At 42.0% G+C, this 27,159-nt stretch overlaps 1 protein-coding gene across 1 annotated transcript in view; it reads left to right on the forward strand.

Annotated features, from left to right (window-relative positions):
* Window positions 1-2,612: 2,612 nt before the first annotated feature.
* Window positions 2,613-27,159, forward strand: part of PLPP3 (phospholipid phosphatase 3) — an 88,139-nt gene continuing 63,592 nt past the window's right edge. Inside the window, exon 1 of the mRNA XM_055585777.1 lies at window positions 2,613-3,292. Within this exon, the coding sequence (XP_055441752.1) occupies window positions 3,154-3,292 (139 nt within the window). The 5' untranslated portion in view covers window positions 2,613-3,153. The remainder of the gene's footprint in view (window positions 3,293-27,159) is intronic.

The following is a 27,159-nucleotide window of genomic DNA, read 5'->3' on the forward strand; positions in this document are numbered from 1 at the left end:
TTCAAGTCCATTTTAATGAGTATCTGTAGTGTTCTGCTCCTTTGAAGAGTAATCCAAAGGTAATAATTGTTTGCACCCAACAACATGCATCAATTAGCACTATGATCTTTTTGTTATGGAAAAAGTAGCCCACAGAGCCTTGTAAATGGAAATATAAAGCTCTTATTTAAACATTCATTTATTTCCACCTTTTTTCCACTCCTGGAATAACAGATTTTTATCCTTCTTAATAAGTGGCTGAATTTAATCCAGGGAACCTTAAAGCCAAAAAGGTTCCTGGTATTCAATGTAGTGCTGAAGTTTACCATCAATCTTACTCAGTAACTTTAAGGACCCCAACAGCGATTGTTGAATTATATCATTTAACTACAGTAAAAGTCTAGCTTTTCAAAATGTGTATTCTTAAATTAATAAAAGTCATTCCATAGCGAGGGAAAAACAGACAGGAGATGTAAAGGGAGGTAACTTAAAATTCAAATAACAGAACAGAGGATTCTACAGTGGGATATAAGTGGCTGTCAGTGGCACTTACGATCCTCAGAGGACTTTTGATGCTCAGAGGAGGGAAAAATCAGAGAGGGCTGCTGAAGTCTCAGGGGCTTGTTTTTACTTTTCATCTGGGATTCCAAAGACGTAGTTTGGTGACTTCGAACTTCAAGGACGATCGTCATAACAAGGAGCGTGGAGTGGGCAAGGGTAGACACCAGAATCCCGGAGTTCCTTTTAGAGTGTCAGTAATGGTGAATTGGACTTGTAATTGTTGTAATTGGCCTTGTATTGTTTCTGCTATTTTAACATGTCAGGAAGAAGCATTTCTCACTGTAAAGGTGTCTAAGGGATCGGTTCTCTTAATTTCCCTGACTTTTCCTTGCTGCTATTTGAATGGAGAATGCTGGGTCTAATCTGTATCTAGATTCCGCAGCTCCAAAACTGTCTTGGAGATTCAATTACTCTCTCTTTCAGAAGACAGTGATTTTGCCTTTCTTTGCCCACTGATTGCTATGCCATCTAGACTTGAGCTTAGTTCTGTAGGCACCAAACTGTGAAAGATACCTGGGAGATGCTTCAGAGCTGATAATCTACAGAGGGCACTAGTCTTTACTAACTATAGCACCAAATCAGATGGTGATAAATGCTACAAGAGTAAAGTGTTGAAGGGGAAGTTAATTCTATCCAGGGGTCAAGGAAGGGCTCAGAGAAAAGGTGACATTTCAGACCCTAAAACAAGAGAAGCATTTTGGTAGTTAGAGAAGGGATAGATGTGTATTACAGGCAGAAGGAGAAGGAGGACAGAGTGTGGAGTGGGAAATGACTATCGGAGACAAGGCAAGTGGCTTGTGGTGGCTGGATATAAGGTTACTGAACCCCATAACAAGTCAGTATAAAAAAGAACATGATCAATATAATGTATAAAAAAGCTACAGTATTTCTATTTCTGGATGTACAAAAAAAAGACATCTGGAAGGAATATCTATTTATGGTACTGTGTGCCCAGTTTTCCTATAGGCACTACAGAAGTTAAAAGGAAAGGCCCTTGCCTTGGAAATGTTTGTACTCTACCTGGAAGAAAAATTAAGAATTAAGTACATTTTAAAATAAAATTAAAAATTAAATAAATTTAAAAGTAAAATTAAAAATAATTTAAAAGCATATAACAATCTCTAAGGCAAAGCATTAAATCACCCCCAAACTACCCCCCACCCCCACATAGTGGTACAGGTAGGTTGGGGGCCAGTTGATCTAGTGGAGGGCTTGGAATTCCTTCACCCTGGAAACAGGAGTAAAAATCACAGTTAACACCTATACCTGGCGCTGTTCTAGGCCCTGAGGGCGGTTAGCTATTTAAGTCTTCACAATTCCTCTGTTTTGGAGAAATACATTAATTCCAGTTGACATATCGGGAAATCGAAGTACAGAGCAGTGGCCAGGCCAGGATTTCAAACCACAGGTCCAGTTCCACAGTCCGTCCTGCAGTTCTTTTTCTGTTCCTATCCTCGGAATCCTGGGCTTCCCTGCCTGCAATGCAGAAGATGCAGGAGACGAGGGTTTGTTGCCTGGGTCAGGAAGATCCCTTGCAGGAGGAAACTGGCTACCCACTCCAGTATTCTTGCCTGGAAAATTCCATGGACCGAGGCGCCTGGCGGGCTCCAGTCCATGGGTCCATACAGTCACAAAGCGTCAGACACGGTTGAGCACACATACACACACGCACCCTCAGATTTTACCCCAGTATCTGGTGCTGGGTGTTAAGATCTTAAAAACAATAAAAAAAGATTTTTTTTTTCCTTTGAATATTTTTGGGATAATACGATTCAAATCAAAATAAAGACTTGAAAGCCCCAAACGTGCCATGAGCTGAACAGCCTAAACTTTTGCCTGACCCAAGGCCAGCAAGAAAATGTTTCTTTTTATACTTTTTTCCCCCTCCTTTTGTGACAGTTCAGTGTTTCTGAACGCTAGGGGCTCCCGGATTCTCTGGTTTGAGAGTAACTTTTCCTTTTAGGATTTTTTTTTTTTTTTTGTAAGGGGGTGGGGGAAAATGTGGCCTTAATTATCCTACGTCTTAGGCTGCTTAAGGAAGGGGCTGTGCTTTCAGAATCCCTTCTGAGCCAAGTAAGGAGGTCCCTCTCTTTCCCTCTCTCTTTTTTAAAAGGACCTCGTGCAATAAAAGTGCTGAAAACAAACCCTGGTGATCACAGCGGCAGCCGCGGCGGCAGCAGCAGCAGCAGAAAGAGGAGGAGGAGGAGGAAAGTTGGAGTCGCGGCAGCGCTCGGGGGTGGCTGGGCTCCGCTCAGCTCCGCTCCGCGCAGCTCCCATTCATTAAGCAACCAGGCGCGGAGGAAGGTGGCCGAGCGCCCGGGCTGCCCACTCGCTGGTTTGCGCACAGACACGCCAGCTCGCGTTGCAAGCAGCGCAGCGCTGCAGAACTTTCCCCTCGAGAAGTTGGCTCTTTTCACCCTGGACTTTCGAACGATTCAGGGTTGAGACAGGAAAAGCAGAGGAGCCCCAGGGGGAGCAGAAAGCACCACCGCCTGCCTTTGGAAGCGGGCAGTGGGGCCGCACTCTCCCGCCGCGCCCCGAGCAGCCTCGGCCGGGAGGCGACCCGGGCGTCTGGGTGTGTGGTTGCTGTCGCCGGGCGTCTTGACCAGCGCCATGCAAAACTACAAGTACGACAAGGCGATCGTCGCAGAGAGCAAGAACGGCGGCAGCCCGGCGCTCAACAACAACCCGAGGAAGGGAGGCAGCAAGCGGGTGCTGCTCATCTGCCTGGACCTCTTCTGCCTCTTCATGGGTGAGCCCGGCCCCACTGTCCCTCGGGCCCTCGGCGCCCGGCGCGCGTCCCAGCCCGACTCGGGCTGCGCGCGGGGCGGCGTTTCCCGGCCGTGCCGCGCAGTCAGCCTCGGGGGCCCCTGCAGGCTTCTCGGGGAGCCTTCGCGCGGCTCTCGGCCCCGGGGTCCCCGCCCTCTCGGTTCCCGCCGCCTCCCCGGCCTGTAAAGAAGTGTCGGGAGCGCTGTAGGCTTTCGCGGGCCACTTGGACACCGAATCCTAAAAGCCGAGCTGCAGTTAGAAGCCCGGGCAGAATCCCACGAAAAGAGTGGGCTCGTCCCGTTAGGAAAGGGAAAGTCGATGGAACCGGGACCGGGAGCCGGCGTAGAGCTGGTTGGACATCCATCCAAGTAAGATGGATCTCCTGGAGCGCCGGGCTCCCGCCTGGAGAGCGCTACCTTCTCCCGGCCGAATGTAAACATTCAGCCCTTCCGCTGAGCCTGCCCAGGCCTTTTCACTTGCTGCTCTCCTGCACGCCCCCCAGGGGTTGGGAGGGTGCTCTCGAGGGGCTTGATGCGTGGTGCCGACCCAGCAGTCACTTTTAAAGCGCCTACTGTGTACCAGGTGTTAGTTTTGACTGGCCCTCTCCGTGACTCCGTGCAGTACGAGCGAGGAGGTCCATTTCACCAGTGAGGAAACTGAGGCACTGGAAAACTAGCCACCGTCCTGCATTGGGACCAGCATTAATTGTACTCCCGAAAAGTTGAGGCAGTAGCTTGCTTCTGTTTTCCAAATTGTTTGGAAGTCACAGCTAGAAGGAGTATAGGGCGTGGGGTGGGAGGGTCAGGAGGATTTATGAACTGCCCCCGGGGCGAGGGGTGGCTATTGACACGAATCTACAGGAGTTCCAAGGTTGAAGTCAGCTTAGATTTTTTTTTAAGCGAATCATGGTGAAGTGGAAAGCGTGCAGGACTTGTCATCGGAACAGGGCCACTCTGCCACTTGCTGAGTGTGTCACCTAACTGCCTCTTTGGCCTCAGTTTCCTTATCAATTGAGTGAGTGGGTTGAACTAGTTGCTCTCTGAGGCCCCTTCCTGCATTAAGAACTCGGATTTGGTCCAGGGGCTGTTCTGCCAACTCTGCTAACTGAAGAAACATCTGTGTTCCCAATTTCATTCCCTTAAAATAGAACTCCTGCACAGGAGGTTCAAGTCCCCTTTGAATTGGATTTGTGCACACAGAGTGTGCAAACCAGAGACTTTTTGGGCTGGAGTACCAGGTCCCTGTGTTCATGACTCTTTAGCAGGGTCCTTACTGAGGTCCATCTGTCCTTGGCTTGACTGTCCATAGTGAATTTTCAGAGTCGAAGAAAGAAGAGACTCTTGGAGTTTAAATGGAACAATGGCCTCCTTTAGGTACACGGAGACAGCTGAAGGTCAGTTGTGCTCTGTGGAAGGGAAGAAAGGTGCCTGCAGTTCAGGTAGCAAATCCCATTCTCACCTCTTCATATAAATTCAACATTAAGATGTTATGTAAAGGAATTGTCACTGGGGGGCCCACCTTCCTGAAGGCAACCGACTTATGCACAGTGGGGAGATTAGTGCTTAAAGTCTTCTTGCCAAGCTATTGAATTTTTAAGAGATCCTCCCTGGTCCTGGGGGAGTACCAGGAACCCAGAAACACACTGAAGCCCTGTTTGCTGTAAACTTATCTGGGCTTCCAGTCTTTACTGGTGCGGTTTGTTGGTGGAAGGGTGAACTCTTTCTAGACTGTCTGTTGCCATGTACCCTCCTATCTCCAACTTGGTGGTTAGGGAAGCAGAGCTCTGACAGTTTTGTTACCCTTCCTTCTGCTTTCCACTCTGATTTCAGAAGGCAATCCCAAGAGATGGTGTGTCTTATCAAAGGAAAAAGTGTGAAGGAATTTAAGACACACCTATCAGCTATAGTTTAGCCAGGGACACACAAATCCCAAGATACTGTTGTGCATTGAAAGTGTGAGTAAGGTGTACAGTTGTGCATTTCAGCTCTTCATCTGTCCTGAATCTCCCTATGTCCCTTCCAAAGCTAATATTCTATACCTAGCTGTTTATTAAGCTTATTTACTCTTGGCCTGTTCCAGCAAATGGTTTTGTTTACTGTAAAAAATGTTTATAATAGGATCTTTTATTTTACCATAAGAATCACACAGCTCTCTGTTTTAAGGGTATATGCCTTGCCATTAACATCATGTCAACCAAGTCATTTAAAAAGTGTCTCCCCTGTGCATAGACCAAACCACAATATCACTAATTTGATGCGTCTTGACCTCCTATAATAGGAAACAGTGCAAGGTAAACATTTACTTGAGAAATTTATGCAGGAGAACTCCCTTTGACTTCCAAAAGAAAATTATTAACACAACATGTGATTTTAATATTCCACACATCACAGTCCTAAAAAAATGTTTCTACTTGGTTCACTTTTTGCCTGGGACTGTCAGTCATGATTTAATTTTTATATAGTCTATTGATCATGTGGTCTGGATTACAAAGCCCTAATACATGAGAAAAGACACAGTTTTCTGTTTATTCTCTCACAGGAATATACACCAAGATTCCTCTCCTTGTGTCTGGAAAAAAATAAGAGGCAATGTGCAATATACGTGTTGTTACCTTTTTGGAATGTAAAATTCTTGGTGAAACAATAGAAGTCCACTCACCTTTGAGGGTGAAAGGAATCTGGTGTCAGAGAATCACCTGTGGGAGTTTATATCTCAGAAAATAGCTATCTTTGCCAATCATTGCTTATAAAAATGGTTATGAATCTTTGCATAGTAGTTCTTCTGAAATCGATTTTGTTTTTCTTTTGGTTGCATAATATGGATGGCCTTCTGTTTTTTTAATACAATGCTTTTGCTATACCAGGTTGCAAGAGAGCAGCAGAGACAATTCCCGTGCAAGGAGGAAGGAGCATCTTTTCTATCTAAGCTCTATTAGAGTCTTTGTCAAGTAAATTAGTTTATGTACTTTTCACTGCAACTGATGAAGAGACTATCTCCATTTTATAGATGAGAAAACTGAGATTCACACAAGTAAATTTGAGTTGATCCCTAATCTTCAGCGGGCATGACTGGAGTCCATCCCCCTTCCCTCATCAGAAGAATCCTAAAACTCAGATTATTAGAAAAAGTTTAAAGCTCTGTTGGCAGAAAGCCAGGATTTCTCTGGTGATTCAGTTGGTAAAGAATCTGCCTGCAATGCAGGAGACCAGGGTTCGATCCCTGGGTTGGGAAGAGCCCCTGGAGAAGAAAATGTCAACCCACTCCAGTATTCTTGAGTGGGAAATCTCATGGACAGAAGGAGCCTGGTGAGCTACAGTCTATGGGGTTGCAAAAAGCTGGACACACTGAGCAACTGACACACACACATGCTGCCCCTCCACATTTTCCAGCTCATTATTGGCAATAAAACAGATGGATAAAGGTGGTTTGGCTCTTCTGGTCAATGATATGGTCCCGTTGCCCTAAGGCATTGCTTTGATTTGGGGCTTCTAACACTGAGTAATTCCCAAATTTTGAGGGTGCTTTTTTACCCTATGAGACAGTGGTTCCAAAGAAAGCACAAACAGCAGTGCATAACTGTTGTGCAAATGTGCAAATTTGGTAAATCTATGTGGAGCTTCTCTGCTTCATCTCATCTCTTCCCCGTCTCTCTCCCCAGGTATTTACTGACTGCCTCCTCCCAGCCCGTGCATTTTGATAGGTGGGCAGAGTTAGACAGTCTAGCTTCTTGTCAAGGGCTCTGTTCAAGGGCCTTCATCCTCTGAGGTCAGTGAGCCCATCTGTGAGATGGTGATCAGAGTAGCTGCTCCATTACATTGCCATGAGCATCAGAGGAAATATTGGATGTGAAAATTATTTGTCATCTCTCAATACTTGGGCAAATGCAAAGGATTTATAACCCAGACCCCTATATGAAGCTTTTGTGGCTATGTTTATATGCTGTGTCTCAGAATCATAGGTAGATGAGACCATGAAACAAAAACTCAGTAACAATATTATAGCAAAGACCACAAAGCATCCACGTCCAAAAGGAGAAGTTCACACTGGCCTAGCAGGTTGAAGACAGATGATTTTCATTCATTGTTGATCTAAATTTTAGCTGAGAAGGCAACCCCTAAAATTTAGCACTATTTTGAGCCATCCCATCTTCACAGTATATTCTGATCATGCGTTAGAGAAGGTTCTTTGTTCAGAATTTTGAGCATTACTTTGCTAGCATGGGAAATGAGTGCAGTTATGCAGTAGTTTGAAGACTGTTCCTCCTTTGACTTTGGATACTAGAAGGTGGGGTAACTGAGTTTATGGTGGGGGTGGGAGATCTTTGAAGGAGCAGGTGCTCAGGCAGATTTGGTTTGAAAGGCTTGGCTTCTGTGCCATTCCTTACCAGGAAACATGGTTAGTGAGGCAAAGAAAAAGAAACTCAAATGGGTAAAAATAGAGAATTTGGATAGTCAGCAACTATGCTAATAACTTAGTGGTTCTAGAATGTTTTTGGACACTTCTTGATTTGCAGTTAAATGGCTGAAACAAAATTCTAGAACTGGTTCAGTCTATGGGATAAATAAAATTATCATGTATTATTATTAAACTCTTCACTTTTAATAGTGAGAGGGAGGCAATGTGATGTAGTGAAGAGGATGGGAGACTTGGAGCCAGAAGTTCAGGTTCCAGGGTGGCCAGAGCCAGCAGCTAGTTGTGTGGTTGTGGCAAGTTAGTTTTTAATGGGTCTCAGTTTTTTCCAACAGCGAAATGGCTGGTTGGGCGGGATGGTGTCTAATGTCACGAGCTGCCTTGTGACTTTCCAGGATGGATTTCTAGTAGAGAGGAATGAAGCTTGGATTTATGGAATGTCTGCCTGGTACCTGACACTTGTGCTCTGCTTAGCTCTTGGTTGTATATTAGCTCAGGAAGTCACAAGAGTAAGGGCCTAGGAATAGGAGCTCTGGTCTTGTGCTACTGTGTCGCTGTGTGACTTTGAGAACATTCCCTTAAATTTTGTGGGCCTGATTTATTGATTATGATCACAAAGGAAAGGGATTAGATCATCTCTCAAACCCCTTCTAGCACTAACAATTTTATGAATCTGTGCTGATAGATAACTGGTGTAGAAATCCAGAAATTGCTTCTCATAGATTATTTATCAACAGTTAAATTTTTATGTTTTTGTGTCACAGAAGTATTGCTGACAATTAGCTTGAATTGGGGTTCATTCTGGAGGGATAAAGAGCATTGTCTTTTCTTAGAGTTCATCCAATATGCTGAGAACCTCGCTAGATTTTTTCCTGGCCAGATGGTGTCCTTTCACCTGCTTCCTAAAATTTATAGGAATTACAGGTGAAGAAGGAAGCAAGCCCAACGGGTTTTCCCTTCTATTTTTTTTTTAAACTCTGCTATTAGAGTCACTAAGTATGTGTTTTTAATAATGCAGCAGACTTTGATAACTTAATCTACCACATGAACCAAAGAATTTAGAAATAGATTTTCACTTAATAACTAGTGAACCTTCCAGCCAAGAAGCATCCTGAACTGATAGAAACGAGAAGGGAGCCTCCATTTCGTAGGTAAGCCCTGCTGACTCCTCCAGGCCAGTTGAAAACGTTTATTTCTTCATTGTTTGGATTGGCTAGTTTCCCCCCCCCTCCCCCCCCCCCCTTAGCTCTTTCATCCCTTTCTCTTGTACTTGATATATGCCATAGGGGTATAGCTGCCTTTGTGGGAGACTGTTGAAGTCAGGGTTGGTGGCCTCTTCCACGTTTAGTGCTATTGATTTCCTGTCAATTTGACATTCTTTCTTTTCCACTTCCTGTGCAGTTGTTTGGGCTGGCAAGCCCTGCTGTGCATAGCATGATGTTAATAATGCCAACCCCCTGGGGCTACTTCCCAGTTTAAAAAGTTTTATTAATGGAGACTTGCTACCCTGAGTGTCAGTTTAACATGGTACACATTATTTGGGGAGTGATAACTTTCAGGATTCCTGCTATATCAGTACTTCATAACCTCAGCTAATAAGAACACCTGTCTGGTGTGAAATACAGATTCTCAGGCTTCTTTCCAGAAGATTCAAATTCAGTATGCTCTGGACCACGGCCTAGGATTCTGTGTTTCATAAAAGCTTCTAGTGATTCTTATCAGGCTAAATTTGAGAATCACTGTGTTGTTTAATAGCTAGTGTCTTAATGGCGATTGAGAAAAAGCTATTGGTTTATAGAGAAGGATTAAATGTTCTGGCACTTTTTAAATTGTTAGGTTGTCTGTATTTTTTTTTTTTTTTCTGTTTGTGGTCAGTACACCTGTCTTTTCCAATAAAAATGTTTAAGACACCTAGAGATGACCATCCTAAGTGAAGTGAGTCAAAGACAAATAACATATGATATCTCTCATATGTGGAATCTAATTAAAAAAAAAATGATACAAATGAACTTGACAAAACAGAAACAGACTTGCAGATGTTGAAAACAAACTTATGGTTACCAAAGGGGGAAAGTCCGGGCAGCAGAAGGCGGGGCAAATCAGGAGCTTGGGATGAGCCTATACATACACTATAATATGTAAGACAGATAACCAACAAGGACCTACTATACAGCACAGGAAACTCTACTCAATATTCTGTGATAACCTATATAAGAAAATAATCTAAAAAATGAATATGAGTATATGTATAGCTGAATCTCTTTGCTGTATACCTGAAACTAGCACAATATTGCAAACCAACTAAACTCCAATTAAATTAAGAAAAAGATATTCAAGACTTTTAGAATTCTTTCAAAAGGAAAAATTACCACAGGGTGCTTGCCTGAAAGTCGCCTGTGATTTTTAGTGCAAGGACTTGGTGAATGTGAAAGTGTCCAACTCTGTGCAACCCTATGGACTGCAGCCCACCAGGCTCCTCTGCCCATGGGATTCCCCAGCAAGGATACTGGAGTGGGTTGCCATTTCCTGCTCCAGGGAATCTTTCCCATCCAGGGCTTGGTGGTGTCTCCTAGTTGCTGAGAATCTGGCATTTTTACTTAAGCTGAGTTCTCTGTAGTGTACTTATTGAAGGCCAAGTAACCACTTTGGATAAATGAAGTGTAAACTCTATAAATATTTTCTTTTGAGATATTGAAGTTTATTGTGTGTGAGTAAAAAGTAAAATGAATGATTTAGATTTCTAAAGAGAGCCTTTAAAAAATCAAAGTTAGCTTGGCAGAGTACTGGAGGAACAGTACAAGCTTTGGATTCACCCAGAGCTGGGTTCAAATCCTGACAGAATGTCCTCTCACATGTGACTTGGGCAAAAACTGTTTAATCTTTCAGGCCTCAGTTTCCTCACCTGTAAAATACAAAAGCAAACCTCATGACACTCATGTATGGTACAGCGTAGATGATATCATAAATCTGAAACTACTTGGAAAAGTTTAAAAGCACTAAGTCATTATTGGGTAGTATGTAGCTATTATTATTCATAGTAATAGAATTTTCCTTTCCTTCCCACTGTTCTTACTCCTCAATGGTTCTATGAAATCTTCTTTAATGTTTTGGTTGCGAAGTTGCCTGAAATGTATCAGGGGAAACAATTGTGAAGAGAGTCTAAGAAAAAGCCAGACAGGGAATACAAATGTTTTCCATTAGCCAGAGGAGAGCAGTGGCAGTTTTGGGGAAAGTCAGTGTGTGGGAACCTCAAGAGCCTTTGGTGGTTACTTTCTTCTCCTCTGGAAGTGACATGGCCATATCACTTTAAGGGAAAGACAGATACACCTTAGGAAGGCTGGGAGGAAGTTTGGACAAAGGGCCTGTTTTAGGGTCAGCTCTTTTATGTGTCTTTCGAAAGCCCAGGGGAAAAAAATCTAACTAAAAAGAGCAGCCATGTTTGAAGATAATCGAAATGCTTGTCATCCAGGGCATTCTCCATGTCTCTCGAGGAAGGGAATAACTGTGAGAATGATTGTATTTATTGTATGCCAACCATGTGCTATAGATATTAGATCCATTTAGAGAGGAGGAAACTGCAGTTCAGAGAGGTTAAGTAACTTGAACAAGAGCACCCAGCTAGTAAGGAGTCACTAAATTTTCCAGAACTCTTGTCAGCTTACCTTGCTGCCCACTTTCCAACGCAGTTTATGCCATGAAGGCTCCCTCTTTCTATTCCATTCCATTTCATTTATGTCCATTTTATTGGGCCCACATATGTACAAATGTGTTCTGTAGGCCCAATATAGCTTCTATTTTATGTCTTAGTTCTTGGACTGGAAGGCATGTGGGATCTTATCTCCCCAACCAAGGATTGAACCTGTACCCTCTGCAATGGGAGGCAAAGTTGTAATCACTGGACCACTAGGGAAGTCCCAATATAGGACACAAATATGAGTCTTAATGCAAGGATCATATCAGGCAGTAAAAGGCACAGAGTTATATAGAGATAGTTGCGCAACAGCTTGGTGTGTGCTGACAAGCCTCTCTGGACATAAAGAAAATTCCATCAGAGCAATTTTTCAGTGCCTAGATTTGTGGACACTTTAGCATTTGAAAGTACCTTGAGGATTTCATTATCAACAATACTGAGATCATTTTTCTATCTCAGTCAGAAAAATAGGCCTCTTTGAACAGGGGACAGGTAGGAGATCTGAGGAGGAAGCACAGGCTTTGGAGACAGAGAGGTGGGAGTTTGCTTGCGGTTATAAGCTGTACACCCTTGGGCACGTTGTGACGTCTCTGAGGTCTCTGTCTTCTCACCTGTGAAATGGGATAGCACGCACTGTGGAGCTGCGAGGTGATGCCTGGTTTAGTGCATGGCGCTGGGCGCTCGCCAGCTGCTATTGTCATTGCCACCACGTCCTAGTCAGTGCTCTTCACGTAGGAAGACATGGAGGCCGGGACTGGTTAGTAGCTGTTCAGTGACGAAGGAGCAGGGCCTAGAACCAGTGCCTTTTTACCATTTTTCTTTTCTGGTGTGTCCTTGTCAGTTTGAAACTTGATATCATATATGAGGTAGTGCTCCAGAGAGCTCTATTCTCATTTTTCTCTTGCCTGGGTCAATTAAAAGAGGAACAAGACAAACAGGTTTAACTTTTAATCCAAATCAGAGGATGATAGCTGAGTGAGGCTAGAGACACGTGGTGCAGATTTGAAGGACTAGGCAGTTTTTTTTCATATATCACTTTTCTTCAAACTGGCCCTTGTTCTAGAAAGTGCTTATTACCAAAGATCACTGCTGACTGATTTGAACTTGAACAGGCACCGTCTTTTTCAAATGACCTGTCTCAGGAAAGGAGAAAGAGAAGCCAATGTTTTCAAAGTGTTTGCTTTTGACTGAGGAGGAAACTGAGTCTCAGATGAAGTAATTTCCTCAAGGTCATGCATGAGTTGGTGGTCCCCACATTCAAAAGAAGGCTAGGTCAGTTTGTCTGATATCCTTGTGAAACTATTCTTCCCTTAAGTCCAAGTTAAATTATAAATGATGATCTGCATTAAAATTCCCAAATTTAAAACAAACTGAACCAAACAACACACATAAGATCCAACTGGCGACTTATGAAAGGAACTTGATGATTTCTGTGTGCTTTTAAACTATACATTGCAATCAGAGTATTGGTGGGAAGTGTGTTTTTGAGGTTTGTCACAAATTAACAAAATTATATGCCTAGAGAGTTTTGCAGAGAAATGCAAATCAGTGTAAGCGCCTTGTCATAATAAGCAGTATGCTTTGGTTCCTGTTTATGTGTCTTTAAAGCACATAATACACATGATTATTGACATGAAGGAAGCTGTTCTCATTGATGGTTTCTTTATATCTGGCCTCCAAATTAGTTTGTGGCATCAATCTGTATAATTTCTAGAGAATCTATTTAATTTTTATGTATATGCCTTTCAAGTATGTCTTATCTTCTGCAGTTGTTTCCTGAGCATCCACTATGTGTAACCCCCCTCAGTCCCTTCTTCCCCTCGGTTTGGGTCGGGTGGTAGGGTTCCTTGCACTTCAAAAATTCCCAGATTGGAAATGGTTACAGACTTTTTAATAATTTCACACATTTAGTCCCACTGACTTGGGAGTGGTAAGGGAGGGGCTATAGTTGCACAAGGAAAAGCAATGAATTTGCCTGAGGGCATGGAGCTGGGTTTTGCTAGAGAAATAATAGCCCACATTATACAGAGTAGAGAAGGAAATGGCAACCCACTCCAGTATTTTTGCCTGGAAAATCCCATGGACGGAGGAGCCTGGTGGGCTATAGTCCATGGGGTTGCAGAATTGGACACAGCTGAGTGACTGAGTACATAGTACATATAGAGTGGGAGAGAGTAGCAGGGGAAGCAACAGATGCTGAGACTTGGAAACAGGAACATGTTTGGGAAGGTGAGTGGTTGCAGGATGGAATGTAAGTGGTGTGTATTTGCACTGAGTTGGGGGGATAGAAGATGTTGGGGATGAGGCTGGAGAGATGATTAGGAGCCAGATTAAAAAGAAGAGTTATAAATGGCAGGCTGCTAAAGGACTTGAACTTTATTTTGGAGGACCAGCGAATGAAGTTGTATTTTTGTTTTCATTTTTCTTTTTATTGTGGAATATTTCATATAGAAACCAGATTCAGTATGTACCTAGGATCTGGGTCATAGGGTAACTCCATGTTTAACTTTTTAAGGACCTGCCAAACTGCTTTTCCATAGCAGCTGCATCATTTCAGAAGTGTTGTAAGGTTAGTTAAAATGTGTAAGGAAAAAAAAATTGCAAAAGTTTTACAGGCAACCTTTGGAATTAACATATTCATGAACAATTTTTAAGAGGAGGTAAATCTACTCTGATTTTTGTTTGAGATCTTTGGATTTGAGGAGAGGGAAACTGCAGGCAGAGGAGGAAGATCAATTGAGAGACAGATGAATCTGAGTTACTGGGGACAGAGAGGAGAAGGATGGGTGAAGAAGACTAAAGGAAATTGGGGAGGGGTAATGTGGAGGGGATGGGAGGATGGTGGTGGGGTTCCTGATCTCCTGGTTGGGAGCCTCTGAACCATGGTAATGCCCCTCCCTCCACAGACATTTTAAATGCAGTGTTTGTAGAAGACTTACGAAGCCCCTATTATAATAGGATTAGTAAATACTTCTTTATATTCATAATCTTATTAAAAAGATGAGGCTATAAGTTATATATATATATATTTTTTTTAATTTTATTTATTTATTTGCTCTGGAATCTTTAAATTTCTCAAATGCCCCTTAAAATAAATGAGCCATTAGAAATCCTCTTGGTTTAGGGAAACAGTTTTCCATGGGTTATATGGTATTTTTAAAAGTTTTACTGAGACCCAATTTATATACCATAACATTAATTCATTTAAAGTGTTCAATTCACTGGTTTTTAGTATATATTCACAGAGTTAAGCAAGCATTACCATAATAAATTTTAGAAAAAAATTTTTTTTTATCACTGCAACAAGAAACAAAAATGTACCTGTTAGCTGTCATCCCACATTTACCCTCTTCCTTCCCCATCCCATAGCAACTGCTGATCAACTTTCTATTTCTTTGCCTTTCACTCAGCATAATAGGAGAAGGCAATGGCACCCCACTCCAGTACTCTTGCCTGGAAAATCCCATGGACGGGGGAGCCTGGTAGACTGCAGTCCATGGGGTCACTAAGAGTCGGACACGACTGAGCGACTTCACTTTCACTTTTCACTTTCCTGCACTGGAGAAGGAAATGGCAACCCACTCCAGTGTTCTTGCCTGGAGAATCCCAGGGACGGGGGAGCCTGGTGGGCTGCCCTCTATGGGGTCGCACAGAGTCGGACACGACTGAAGTGACTTAGCAGCAGCAGCATAATATTTTCAAGGTTCATCCATATAGTAGCATGTATGTTCAGCATGTATCAGTACTTCATCTACTTTTATTGCCAAGTAATATTCCATTATATGGACAATACCACATTTGGTTTATACATCTATTGGTTGCTAGAGCATTGGGTTATTTACCCTTTTTGGCTCTTATGAATAGTGCTGTTATAAATGTTCATATACAGATTTTTGTATAGACACAGAATTTCAATACTCATGGGTATATTTACCTGGGAATAGATATGCTGGATGATATGGTAACTCTATGTTTAACTTTCTGAGGAACTGCCAAACTGTTTTCCATAGTGGCTGTACCATTTTATCAATAGAGGTGTCTTAAAATTAATTAAGATATATATGGAAAAAATGCAAACATTTTACTGAAGACTTTTGGAATTAACATATTTATGAAAACACTATAGTGTTGCTTTGTTTGTCAGAGAATTTTTCACAAAGAAAATTTTCAACCAGTTTAGCAGTGTCACTGGGTTTAAGATGAGTGAATGGAGAATAATAAAACTGCTTGAGGAATAGCTGGGTCGTCAGCTAGACCCACTCACCTGCTGAGTAACATACTTCCAGAAACTAGAGTGTGACAAGCAGATTCCTGCTTCAGTAAAATGAAAAGCAGCCTTGGATCTTCAGAGTACCCTGAAAATAGTTAAAAGTACAAATATTGAAATCTATGTATTCCTTGGATTTGCTTTATGATATTTTTAAGACCATGAAATAGAACTGTAGGTCCTGATAAGACTGATTTCTTTTTTCCCATCCTTTCCCCACTGGAGAGACAGCTGTATATGTGATTGCCTCTCAGAAACTAAAATTACGGTCCATCTTTTAGATTTATGTGCTGGACACTGGGTGATATTAGAGTATAAGACACAAGGACAAATCTTTAGAAATTGGTTGGAACTGAAAATTACGGTGCAGATTAAGCTATAAGTTATTGAAAAATTAGACCACATACAATTTAAGAGGGTGAGGAAAAGACACTCAACCTTGAATATTAGGGACTTTAGATGATATTTCACTTATCTTTTCAATCACAGAATAAGGTAGATGTCAATAACTGGTTTTGCAACTCAGAGAGGGTAAATGATTTGCCCAAGTTCACACAACTAATACGTGTTAGGTCTGGGGTTTGGACTCAAGCTTGACTAAATAATGACAGTTGCCAACATTTACCGAGTACAAGTATGTGCCTCTCACCGGGCTATACAGGGCGCAGGCATTCTCTTGTTTAATCCTCGCAATATGCCTATGAAGTCTTTGTTACTATTATCTGCATTCACAGAATTGAGATTCAGAGATATTAGAAAGAACTTAACGAAAGTTACGAGCAAGTGAGTTTGAGTTGGGGTCAGACCTGAGAAGTCCATCTCATGAGGCCATTCTTAAACAATAGGCTCTCCTGCTTTTGTTCTATTTCTGAAGCTCAAGTTTTCTGCACTGTTCCCTGCCAACTTTCACGTCAGTAACACATGAAGACTTGTCCAAAATGAATTAGTCTTGTGATCCTTACCCTGGGTTCTCTGGGCCCATCAAGGTCTACTAGGGCAATCACAGGGCATCTTGTGCGCTTTGCAGGACTTTAGAAATATCTAACATGTACTGTTCATTTTTCAATGATTAACTTGCCTAGGTTAACTGAGAGCATCGGCCTCTGCCCGGACTGGTCAAAGCGCTGGCTTTCTGTGCTTGTGATTTGAGTGTGGAATGACACCTGGCAGATCACTCTGGTCTTGCTGGTTATTTCCACTCATTAGGAGATGTGATTGGCACTTCCCGTGATTTGATTAACAGAAGCAGACAAATGACTTACATGTAGTTTACCTGGTAAATAAAGATGTCATAGAGAGTCATGGAAAAACCGCAAGGGATCTTTGGTGGTGAAAATGTTGAACATTCTAGAATGGACAGGCAGCTCTGTGGATGGTGGACACTGATTAAATGCCTAGTGTCTTCTTTTGAAGCAGCTGCTTGTATTGCTACCTAAAGGAGGAACTTCTGGCAGGCTAAGATTTTAAAATATTTCCAAAGGTAGTCCTCCCTTAATCTGCTGTTTCATTTTCCATGTTTTCAGTTACCCTTGTTCTGAAAATATTAAGTGGAAAATTCCAGAAATAACTCAAAAGTTTCAACTTGCACACAGTTTGAGTAGTGTGATCAAATCCCTCACCAGGACCCCCAGCTGTCAACATGGGCTGCTACTGACCTCCAGCCACCCATGTTGTTATGTCTTGATGATCCACAATCACCCGATGCAGATGGTCCTGCTCCTGACGTAAGATCAGAAGGTCAATAGTAGCTTAATACTGTATCGAACTTTATCTTATCATGTAGGTATTGTATCATCTTACATCATTGCAAGAAAAAGGGCGGCTACAGTACAAGCAAATATTTTGAAAGAGAGAGACCACATTCACATAACTTTTACTGTAGTATATTATCATAATTGTTCTATTTTATTCTTTGTGATTGTTTTTGATTTCTTCCTGTGCAAAATTTATAAATTAAAACTTTCTCATAGCAAGGGTATGTACATACAGGAAAATTCTTAGTACTTCTATTATTCAGTACTGTCCACAGTTTCAGGGACCCACTGGAACGTGCTAAGTCTCTTCAGTCATGTCTGACTCTTTGACCCTATGGACTGTAGCCCACCAGGCTTCTCTGTCCATGGGATTCTCTAGGCAAGAATACTGGAGTGGGTTGCTATGCCCTTCTCCAGGGGATCTTCCCAACCCAGGGATCGAACCCAGGCCTCCTGTATCGCAAGCGGATTCTTTACCATCTGAGCCACCAGGGAAGCCCCAGAGGTCTCAGAAGTTTCCCCCCAAAATAGGAAGGCTACTGGACTGGAATCTTTTGTTTAGCAGGCTTCTCATTTAAATCTGTTTAGAGAGAGTGGCTCCAATGACACAGAAGGAGGGATGATGGTCCCACTCTTTGGATGGTCTGTGCTGTAGGCATGGTGTGAATGCAGACTTCTCTGGGGCTGGCTGGGAAATTAAAGTATACTTCTTGGGTCAAAGCATTCAAAATACAGAGCTTTCAATCTCAGGGGAAAATAAGCCCTCTTGATTTAGGTTTAATTTTCCAAAGGCCAACTGATGGAGTTGAAGAACCTTTCATTATAATTTTGCTTTAAATTGGTTGTTTGTAGCTGTGTTGGCCTCAGCCGTGAAATCCAAACATTTATTATTAATTAATAATACCTTTCACTGAATAGTGCTACCAAACGATAATGTATGCATTAGATAATTTGCATGTAAATATTCTTTCTTGCCTCAGTTCATTTTTCTCAGTCTAGCTCTTAAGCTCCCCAGCCCTGAAAAGCCCACAGAAAAATATACCCAAACCACCCTACTGAGGAGGTCATTTTCCAGATGTCAACATGAAAAAGGCTGGGAAAGGAACATTTTTGAACCCTTCCACTATAGTCGAGCACATTCCCATTTCTCATCAAAGTCTATAACGGTGAATGGAAGATATTACTGTAACTGATTTTACAGATGTGGCAGTTGCCTTTGGGAAAGGTCGAGGAGCTTGTTGGGTATCCTGTATCTAGAAAATGGTGGAACGCCTGGGATAAGAACCAACCAATACCTGTGTAGACTCTTTCCTCCCATGGTGAAGACTGGCACTAAAATTTGCACTGGCTGCTATTTTCAATAATAAACATATGGAGAGCCAGCAAGCCAGCCAGAAAGTTTCAAAGTTAAATGACCAGGCCTTGTGAGGTATTCAAGTGTTATTTGGGGGTTAAAGCATTTTGCCCATTTTACTATTGTTTGTTTCTTTGTAAATTCCTGGAAGATAGAGATTAGACTCAAAAACCTCTGGGCTGGAAGTGGGAAGGGCATGAACTAAAGAACATCTATCTTCATTGCAGGCAGTCATGCAAGGGGCTGGTTAACCTGCTTGAATTTCGCAGCAACCTATGGAGGAGGGTGTCGGAGTTCATTTCAGTTTTCTCAGCACCTGGTTAGCCCTACCTGTCTCAACTCTTTTTGGTGGGTAGTATATTAATAATTCAGCTAGTTCATCACTAGGGGAGATTGTTTACTGAGACTCCAGGGGAACTGCTTTGCTAGGATCTACTTGGAGCTGGTAGCTTGGACCATGTATCCATTTTGATTGAAACTATGTCACAGAGCTTCCCAACTCCAGTTCTGCAGAACTTGAGATGAGATGAGATGAATACTTTGCCAATTTTATACAGGAAGGGAACGACTTCTCTTCACACAGAGGGATAGCAACCTCAGATGATATTGTTAATTCTTCTTATTGGTCTTCTGCAAAGGAGTTTTTTTAAAAGGCCGAGAAATGCAACATTTTGAGTGCAGCAGCTTACACTTGGGTTAGAGGCTCTGTGTATTTCCCAGGCTATTGTAGGGCTCCTATTCAGCTGGGATTTGAATGGAGTGTGATTTGCATAAGAGCAAGTGTATAAAGTAGGTCTTTTTTCCCCTTTCCTCAAAGAAGTTTTGTGGCATTTCTTTTTCTGACAGAGTTGGCATGAAGCTTTGACAAACACAGAGCCATGGAAAAGTTAAACAGGACTGAGAGCAAGCCCATTTTGTACAGATTCTTCACGCTTAGAATGCAGAGCAGCTGGCAGGAGGCAGCTCAGATCATAGGAGTCATGGCAGGGGCTGTTCGTCTGCTGTGAACTGGTGATGAATGGGAAGTGCTCACAGGACCAATGGGAAAATGGATCATTGCCTATTTACCATTCTTTGTGGTTGGGGGAAACTACAGATGAGAACATTCCTGGACTCAGCTGGCTATCTTATCTATCCTTCAGTATTTATTGAGATAAATACAAAGAGATAACAAAGAAATACTAAGAGGTGGTTCCTGCCCTCAAGGGGTAGGTAAGAAGATGAGAAGGGAGACACACATTCATTCTTGGGGAAAACATGACCAGGTGTCTTGAGCTGATCATTAAATGAAAGTTTAAAAACAGGAGGTCTACGAGGCAGCTCCATGCTGATCCTGGGCTGTGTTCCCAACTTTGCTGTATTAGTTGGATGATAGAATGGAGATGATGATTCATTCCTTGCCTACTTCATGAAGCTCTTGAGACCAAGTGTATGGTATCATGTTTATATAAGGAAAATGCTTTGAAACTGTAAAGTCATATTTGTACAATGAATATAAATGTGTGCATGTGGCTTCCCTGGTGGCTCAGACAGGGAGACCTGGGTTCAATCCCTGGGTTGGGAAGATCCCCTGGAGAAGGAAATGGCAACCCATAGTCTGAATCTGCTGTCCTCTGTTCTCCCTGTTTCTATCCCATTTTATCTTTAATTAAAAAAATATTTATTTATTCGGCTGTGCTGGATCTTACTTGCACCATATGGGATCTAGTTTCCTGATCAGGGATCAAACCTGTGCCCTCTGCGTTGGGAGTGCAGTCTTAGCCACTGAAGCAGGGAAGTCCCTATTCCATTTTAAATGAATTTCTTCATACACCTAGATGTGAAAACATTCCTTTACAGGTTTTATTTCTAGGGGGATATGCTTTCCCATATATTATTTATGCATTAACTATATAGGAATAATTTCTCAAAACTGCAATTTTAATCACATAGGTCCTTCTCTTTGGGATTTTTTTGACCATCACCACCCCCCCCCAACCCCACCCCCGCCCCCACCCCACCGCCCTGGTTGACTGTACTAAGACTTCTTAGTATATTTGAGGCTCTTTAGAATCTGGCCCCAACCAACCTGCTAGTCCCTTTCTTCCCATCCTCCCACTTTGTGCCTTTGCCCAGGTGTTTCCATTCTGTGACTATTCCAGAAACTTTCCCACCAAATCATTTGTTTGTTCCATATATGTTATTCACCTCTTATAATCAATTCAAGTGCCACCCAGTCTGTGAAGCCCTTTCTAATTTCCTCTGGGCAGAATTAGTTCTTCTTTAGGTGATCATAGCACTTTGTATTGACCTTTCTTATGTCAAAATTTTTGGCTTGTTTTATAGTTTGGTACAGCTCTGTCTTAATAGACTATGACTCCCTTGTATAGAACAAATGCTTGAAAATTTTTAATAAAGTCAATACATTGAAGAAAGTGTAAATAAAAGGCTGTTTTGGTAAATATAAACAAGAAGCAAACAGAAAAATACAATTTTTGTTGCCTGTACTGCACAATCTTAAAACAGCTACTGGCACAATATCTCTTCTTTCTATAAATAGCTGAATTATTATTAAGTATAATTATAAAGCTAAACACTGGGTGCTTAATACATACTTCCTGCAAATCAGTGTGATGAAATGGAAAAAGCCTTCACTTGCTAGAGTTTGTAATAGCCTATAATAAAGTATTAATTAACCTGAGAGATTGGGAGTATGTACTTAACTAAAGGCAGCTAGATATTTTAAGTTCAAGTTTTACATGTACATAGTGTTTTGAACTTGGTCAACAGACTGAATTTGTACTAACCATGATAGCTTCCATTAAAAAAAAGCTGAAGTTACCCTAAAAACTAGGGCTATATTTTAGGATGATTGGGTTTTTTCATCCTAGTCCTGCCCTAAGGAGAGGCTCTGTGAATGAGCAGAGCAGAAGCCTCCTATCAGAGAAAGATGCCCAAGCGGAGAGTTAAGAAATCTGGGTTTATGTCCTACCTTTCTTGTTAACTTACTGGATCACTTTAGCCAAGCAGCTTTCCTTCTCTGTGACTCTGTTGCCTCCTCTGTGAAATGTGGCATGGAGAATTCTCCAGGCATTTCCTCTGAAATCTCTCTCTGTGCCATAAAATATCATGAAGTTCACATTGAAGGAGGAAGAGAAGGCTTTTTTTCTCCTTTCAACTCTTTTCTGTTTTATCATATTACTGTTCTGTTTATTTCTGCTATCACATCAACAGTATTCATTCATTGCTTTTACCCACTGGAAAAACTTTTAAAAACAATCTCTTAATATCCTGCTGCTGCTGCTGCTAAGTTGCTTCAGTTGTGTCTGACTCTGTGTAACCCCATAGACGGCATCCCACCAGGCTCCCCCGTCCCTGGGATTCTCCAGGCAAGAACACTGGAGTGGGTTGCCATTTCCTTCTCCAATGCATGAAAGTGAAAAGTGAAAGTGAAGTCGCTCAGTCGTGTCCGACTCTTCGCGACCCCATGGACTGCAGCCTACCAGGCTCCTCCGTCCATGGGATTTTCCAGGCAAGAGTACTGGAGTGGGGTGCCATTGCCTTCTCTGCTTAATATCCTAAGACACCACAATTTGTATGTTTACCTTTTTAGATATTTATCTGGGTTAGGCTGAGATTGAAGTACCAAAATGTCTGATTCAGAAGAGAAAGGAACTCAGAACAGAGCACCTAATGTGTTTTATTCAATGCTTATGATATCCTTGTGTAATGGATTATCACTTGAATTTTACAGATGATAAAACTGAGGCATGAAGAGGTTAGGTACTAGGAAGTAACCCCAGTGTCTACCTTGCTATAATTTTAACCCAGTATCAGCTATGTTTGGTTGTCATGCTGGTAAGTCATTATTAATATTAATAATAATATCAATCAGTTTTATAATTAGAAGCCCCTGAATAATCTGTGGTGATGCATCACTTCAACTAACACCCATTGAGCACCTTTCATGTACCAAGTACTGTGCTTGGTGTCGGCATCTAATGATGAACTGGATGTAGTCTTCTAGAGTCTTCTAGAATGGACACTGGGCAGTAGCAGTTCTAGAAATACAACCTGGACACTGTATAGAGGTAGCAGAATTGAGCTGAGGGGTCTGGGGGTAGTAACATCACCACTTGTTCGGATGGCCAATTCAGGAGAATGCTCTTGTGCACTGTTGTTGAAAACGGCATTGCACTGAAGAACTTCATTGAGCTGAGTGATTCGTCTGCCTAAGTTCTAACCATTGGTACAGTGACCATCCTTTAGAATAATCTTAGAATGCAGGAGTGGAGGGGCCCAAGGATCAAGGGTTTCCCCTTGCCCACTCCCATCTCATAGGTGGGGAAACTAGGCTCAGAGAAGTTTACTCTCTTAAGAAAATGAGTAAAATCCAGAGCCAATAAAACCCTTACCTTGTGCAGGTTCAAGTTTAAATCCAATAAATACCTTATTTTAAAGCATCCCTTTACACCGTGGATTTGGTTATTCTGTAAATCAGATAATGGTCCCATGTGTCATAATCTACAAAGCCTTTTAAACCTTAACATAACATCCCAAAGCACGGTAATGCACTCTTATAGTAAAAATATTCCAAAAATATGATTATGTTAAAAGGGGATAACCCTCTCATCATCCCTCCAAATTCCATTCCCTGGAGGCATTGCTGCTAACAGTTTGTAGTTCCTGCTGACCTTATTTTGAATGCACAGGTATTCTCAGTGGCATCCACCTTCATCCACATTGGTCTCATTTTTTTTCCTGGACACACCCCACAGATGTCTGCCTTCTGGCCTTGGATCATGTCTTTGCTCTTCAAAGCACCCTCCCCTTCTTCTCTGCCTATGGGAAATAGTATCCATCCCTAGGCTGGTTTCTGCACATCTCATGCCCTTACTAGTCCAACCTTAGGGAACTTTCACGTAGTGACCTTCAATCACTTTGTTGGTCTTTTCTTTCCTAAATAATTGGACAGGTGAGTGAGATGGTCTTTAAGCTTTGCTGAGTTCATCAAATATAAAGGACTCCACATTTAGTTCTGTGCTTCCTGGTTGGATATCTTGATCCATGTTGAATTGCTGAATCCTATCAGAGGGTTGCGACATAAGAGGAGAGATGAAGAGAGTCACCCTAAGAAGTTCCCACAGTTTAAACTCAAGTCAGAAAGTTTTAAACTTTCAGAGGCCACATGACATAGTGGAAAGAGAATGTGTCCTTGGGGACAGTTCTGAACTCAAATCTTGGCTCCACCATTTGCTAGCTTATAAGTGGAGGCCAGGGTTGTAACCTCTGAACTTCAGTTTCATCATCTATAAAATGGGAAGAACAATTCCTGTCTGACAGAGCATCCCAAGATCAGGAGATACAGACAGTAGGCTCTTCCACATTAATCTCTACCCTCCTTCCTAAAATCTTTTTGTTTGGAAACTCTTATCTGTCAGAGTTGGCAAGCTTCACAAGGAATGCGAGATAGCGTTACCTGGATGTATAGCAGATGTAGTGTACAGAGAATGGATGAGATGCGGTTTACCTGATCTGTGAAAAGGAAAAGTTTGGAGTCCTTCCAGGGACTCATCAAGCAGCTGCACAGATGTAGTTACCTTTCCATCCGCGCTTGATGAAGGAAGGTGTTTTCCCATTTGGAGAGAACCTGCTGGAAATGTGTCTTTAATGCATTCCACTGTTCTGAGGCAAAACTTCCCAAGAAATTGAGCAGAGCCTATGAACCAATATCATTGAAAGTTGATTAAAACTATCATCTTAATTAAATACAAGGGAACAAGAAGTTCTCAGTATTCTGGTAGCAATTAAAGACTAAAGAGTCAATTTGAAGTTGTTTTTGCAACTCTTAAAATAATACTCCCTCTCCCCCACCCCTCATGAAAAGAGTTTTTAGCTATAGACATGCCCTCACATTGAGGTTTTTGAAAGCCGTGAGGACCACAAACCTGCTGGCAAAGCCTTCTGCTGCCAAGACATCGAAGTTCTCAAAAGCAAGAGGGTTCAAGCTCAGGATACGCTGATTTGGAAAGAGAGTCCAAACAAAGGGCCTTTTGAGGCAGGAAACTGGGCTTTGGCTTCAGCACAGAGCGATGTGGGATTGGAAAAGCGCCCTGGGACTTGCTGAGGAGGAGAGGGACTATGAGATCGATGGAGGAAGTATAAAGTTTCTCCATACAGTGAGAGCTTCTTTCCAAACCCTCGAAAGTTGGTTTCAGAAGCTGTTATCTTTCCTCTGTCAGCTTCATCCACATGCCTTTAAAATGTGGACTTCACAACACGGTATGTCTTTGAACAGAAACGGGGAAATGAGTCTCAAAGGTACTTGTGGATGTTCCCCTTTTAGCACGACGCCTGACCTGAAGGCCAGTGGTTTTCTTTGAAAACCAAAGCAACCACATTCATGAATTCATTCATTCACTCGCTTAATTGCAAAATTTTCTGATCACCTGCTACATGCTAGGTTGATGGGGCTATAAAGCTAAATGGCACAATTCCTACTCATGGAGCTCAACATCTAATTTACCAAAACTTGAAGTTTGTCCCACTGTGTTCTGTACACATGACTCTCCTCCCCTCCATCACCCTAGTAGGGTTTTACATGTGACCTTTCCTGAGGTGAAACTTGTCATACTCACCTTTACAGGTATTCTAAATAGCACACTGACCAACAGGAGTCCAGCAGGGCCAGTCCAGGCAGAGGAGCGCTATAAGCACAGGGGAAGGCTCAATGATGGAGACGAGGGAAGAGAAAATAAATTCTGCTGGATTCTAGTCTTCATTTTTTTTTTTTCTGTTTTTCATATTTCACTTATATATCTAAATTCACCTGTCAACTGCTTGGTAAGAGGGAGGGAGGGGAGTGGAAATAGAACAGTAGGAACAACAGAAGGAAAAGGGTGGATTTGGCAGAACCACCGGCAAGAGAACTTAATCTGGAGGGGCTGAGTCAGTGGAGTCTATCCGTCATTGTAGAAGAAGAACAGTGACTTTGGGTTATACATTTGGAAAACTGAGTTTCCTGGAACACAGGGGACTCAAAGATTTAAGGCAAAAAGGGACGAACTTTCATGTATTAGCGATCTTAACTGTTTACTCTATGCCCCAAATGTGTATTGATAATGTAGCCCATGCTTATGTGTCTTCCAAGAATCAAGACTCCAAGCTTACCCAGTCTCTGCCTCGTAATGTTATGTGCCAGGTTACTATTAATTGTTCCTAAACAGTAGTTTTACCAACATATGCTGCATCAACAAATGCAAACATGCTTGAATTCAGAGGTGGAAGGGCCTTGAATTTGAGTAGAGGTTATCCTAACGTTAGATGTTGTCCTGTGACATAGGTATGTCTTGATTCCTACTGCAAGTGGTGTTTTTGATGACTGAACTGAATCAGAGAAGTTACAATGGCTGGTTGGTAGACTGAACAAGATTTAGAAGAAAACTTTCTGGTGTGTTTGCCAGCACTGGACCATACACATGGCTTTTCTCTTGCTCTTTGAATTGGAGCATTTGTATGGTGGATTAAAATTTTGGGAAAATACTGTGTTCCCTATGTATATGGAGAGATATAAAGAATAAGTGAGGGTTTATGTAGAACCTTGACAGTGAAATCTGAGGTGGGGACCTTCTTTTTCTTACTTTTCTATTTCTAGTGCTTAACTCGGGCCTGTACATATAAGTTGTTCAGTAAAAATTGAACAAAATAGAAAAACCCAAGTCAGTTTTGACACTCACATAAGTTTTATAGCCTTTTTTCTAAAGGTAAATTTGTCTTTCAATATGATATGTTAAACTACATCACCAAAAATATAGGGAAAATAGGGAAGATCATGTATAATTCACCAACTTGCACAAACATTACTATTAGGCATATTCCCTTTTAATCATTTTTTATTTAATTTTCTTTCAGTTACTTAGATTATTTCTGTGTTGCTAATAGTCACCATAATGGAAGTTACTTTGTCTTTGCTTGATTGTATGACCCTTTACAATCATTCAGAATTAAGCATCATCCTCTAATCACACAACTTTCTCTTTCACCCTCTTTCTTTTTCCTTCATCCTGCTCCCCTAGACCATAACTCTACTGGGGGAGGCACTGTTGCCCCCAGTTTGCTTGGATGCCTGTGAAAGTACCACAAACTGGATGCCTTAAACAGCAGAAATATATGGTCTGAGAGATATGGAGATGGAAGTCTGAAATCAGAGTGGTGCAGGGGATTCTTCCTGGGGGCCACGCAGGAGAGATCTGCTCCCGACCTCTCTCTAGCTTATGGATGGCTGTCTTCATGTTCACATGGCATTCTCCCTGTGTACCCTGTATGCGTCTCTGGATCCAAATATCCTTTTCTGCAGGTCACCAATAATATTGGATTAGGACCCACCCTACTTTCA

This window comes from Bubalus kerabau, chromosome 6, assembly GCF_029407905.1.
Source record: "Bubalus kerabau isolate K-KA32 ecotype Philippines breed swamp buffalo chromosome 6, PCC_UOA_SB_1v2, whole genome shotgun sequence".
In the NCBI taxonomy this organism is placed as follows: domain Eukaryota; kingdom Metazoa; phylum Chordata; class Mammalia; order Artiodactyla; family Bovidae; genus Bubalus; species Bubalus kerabau.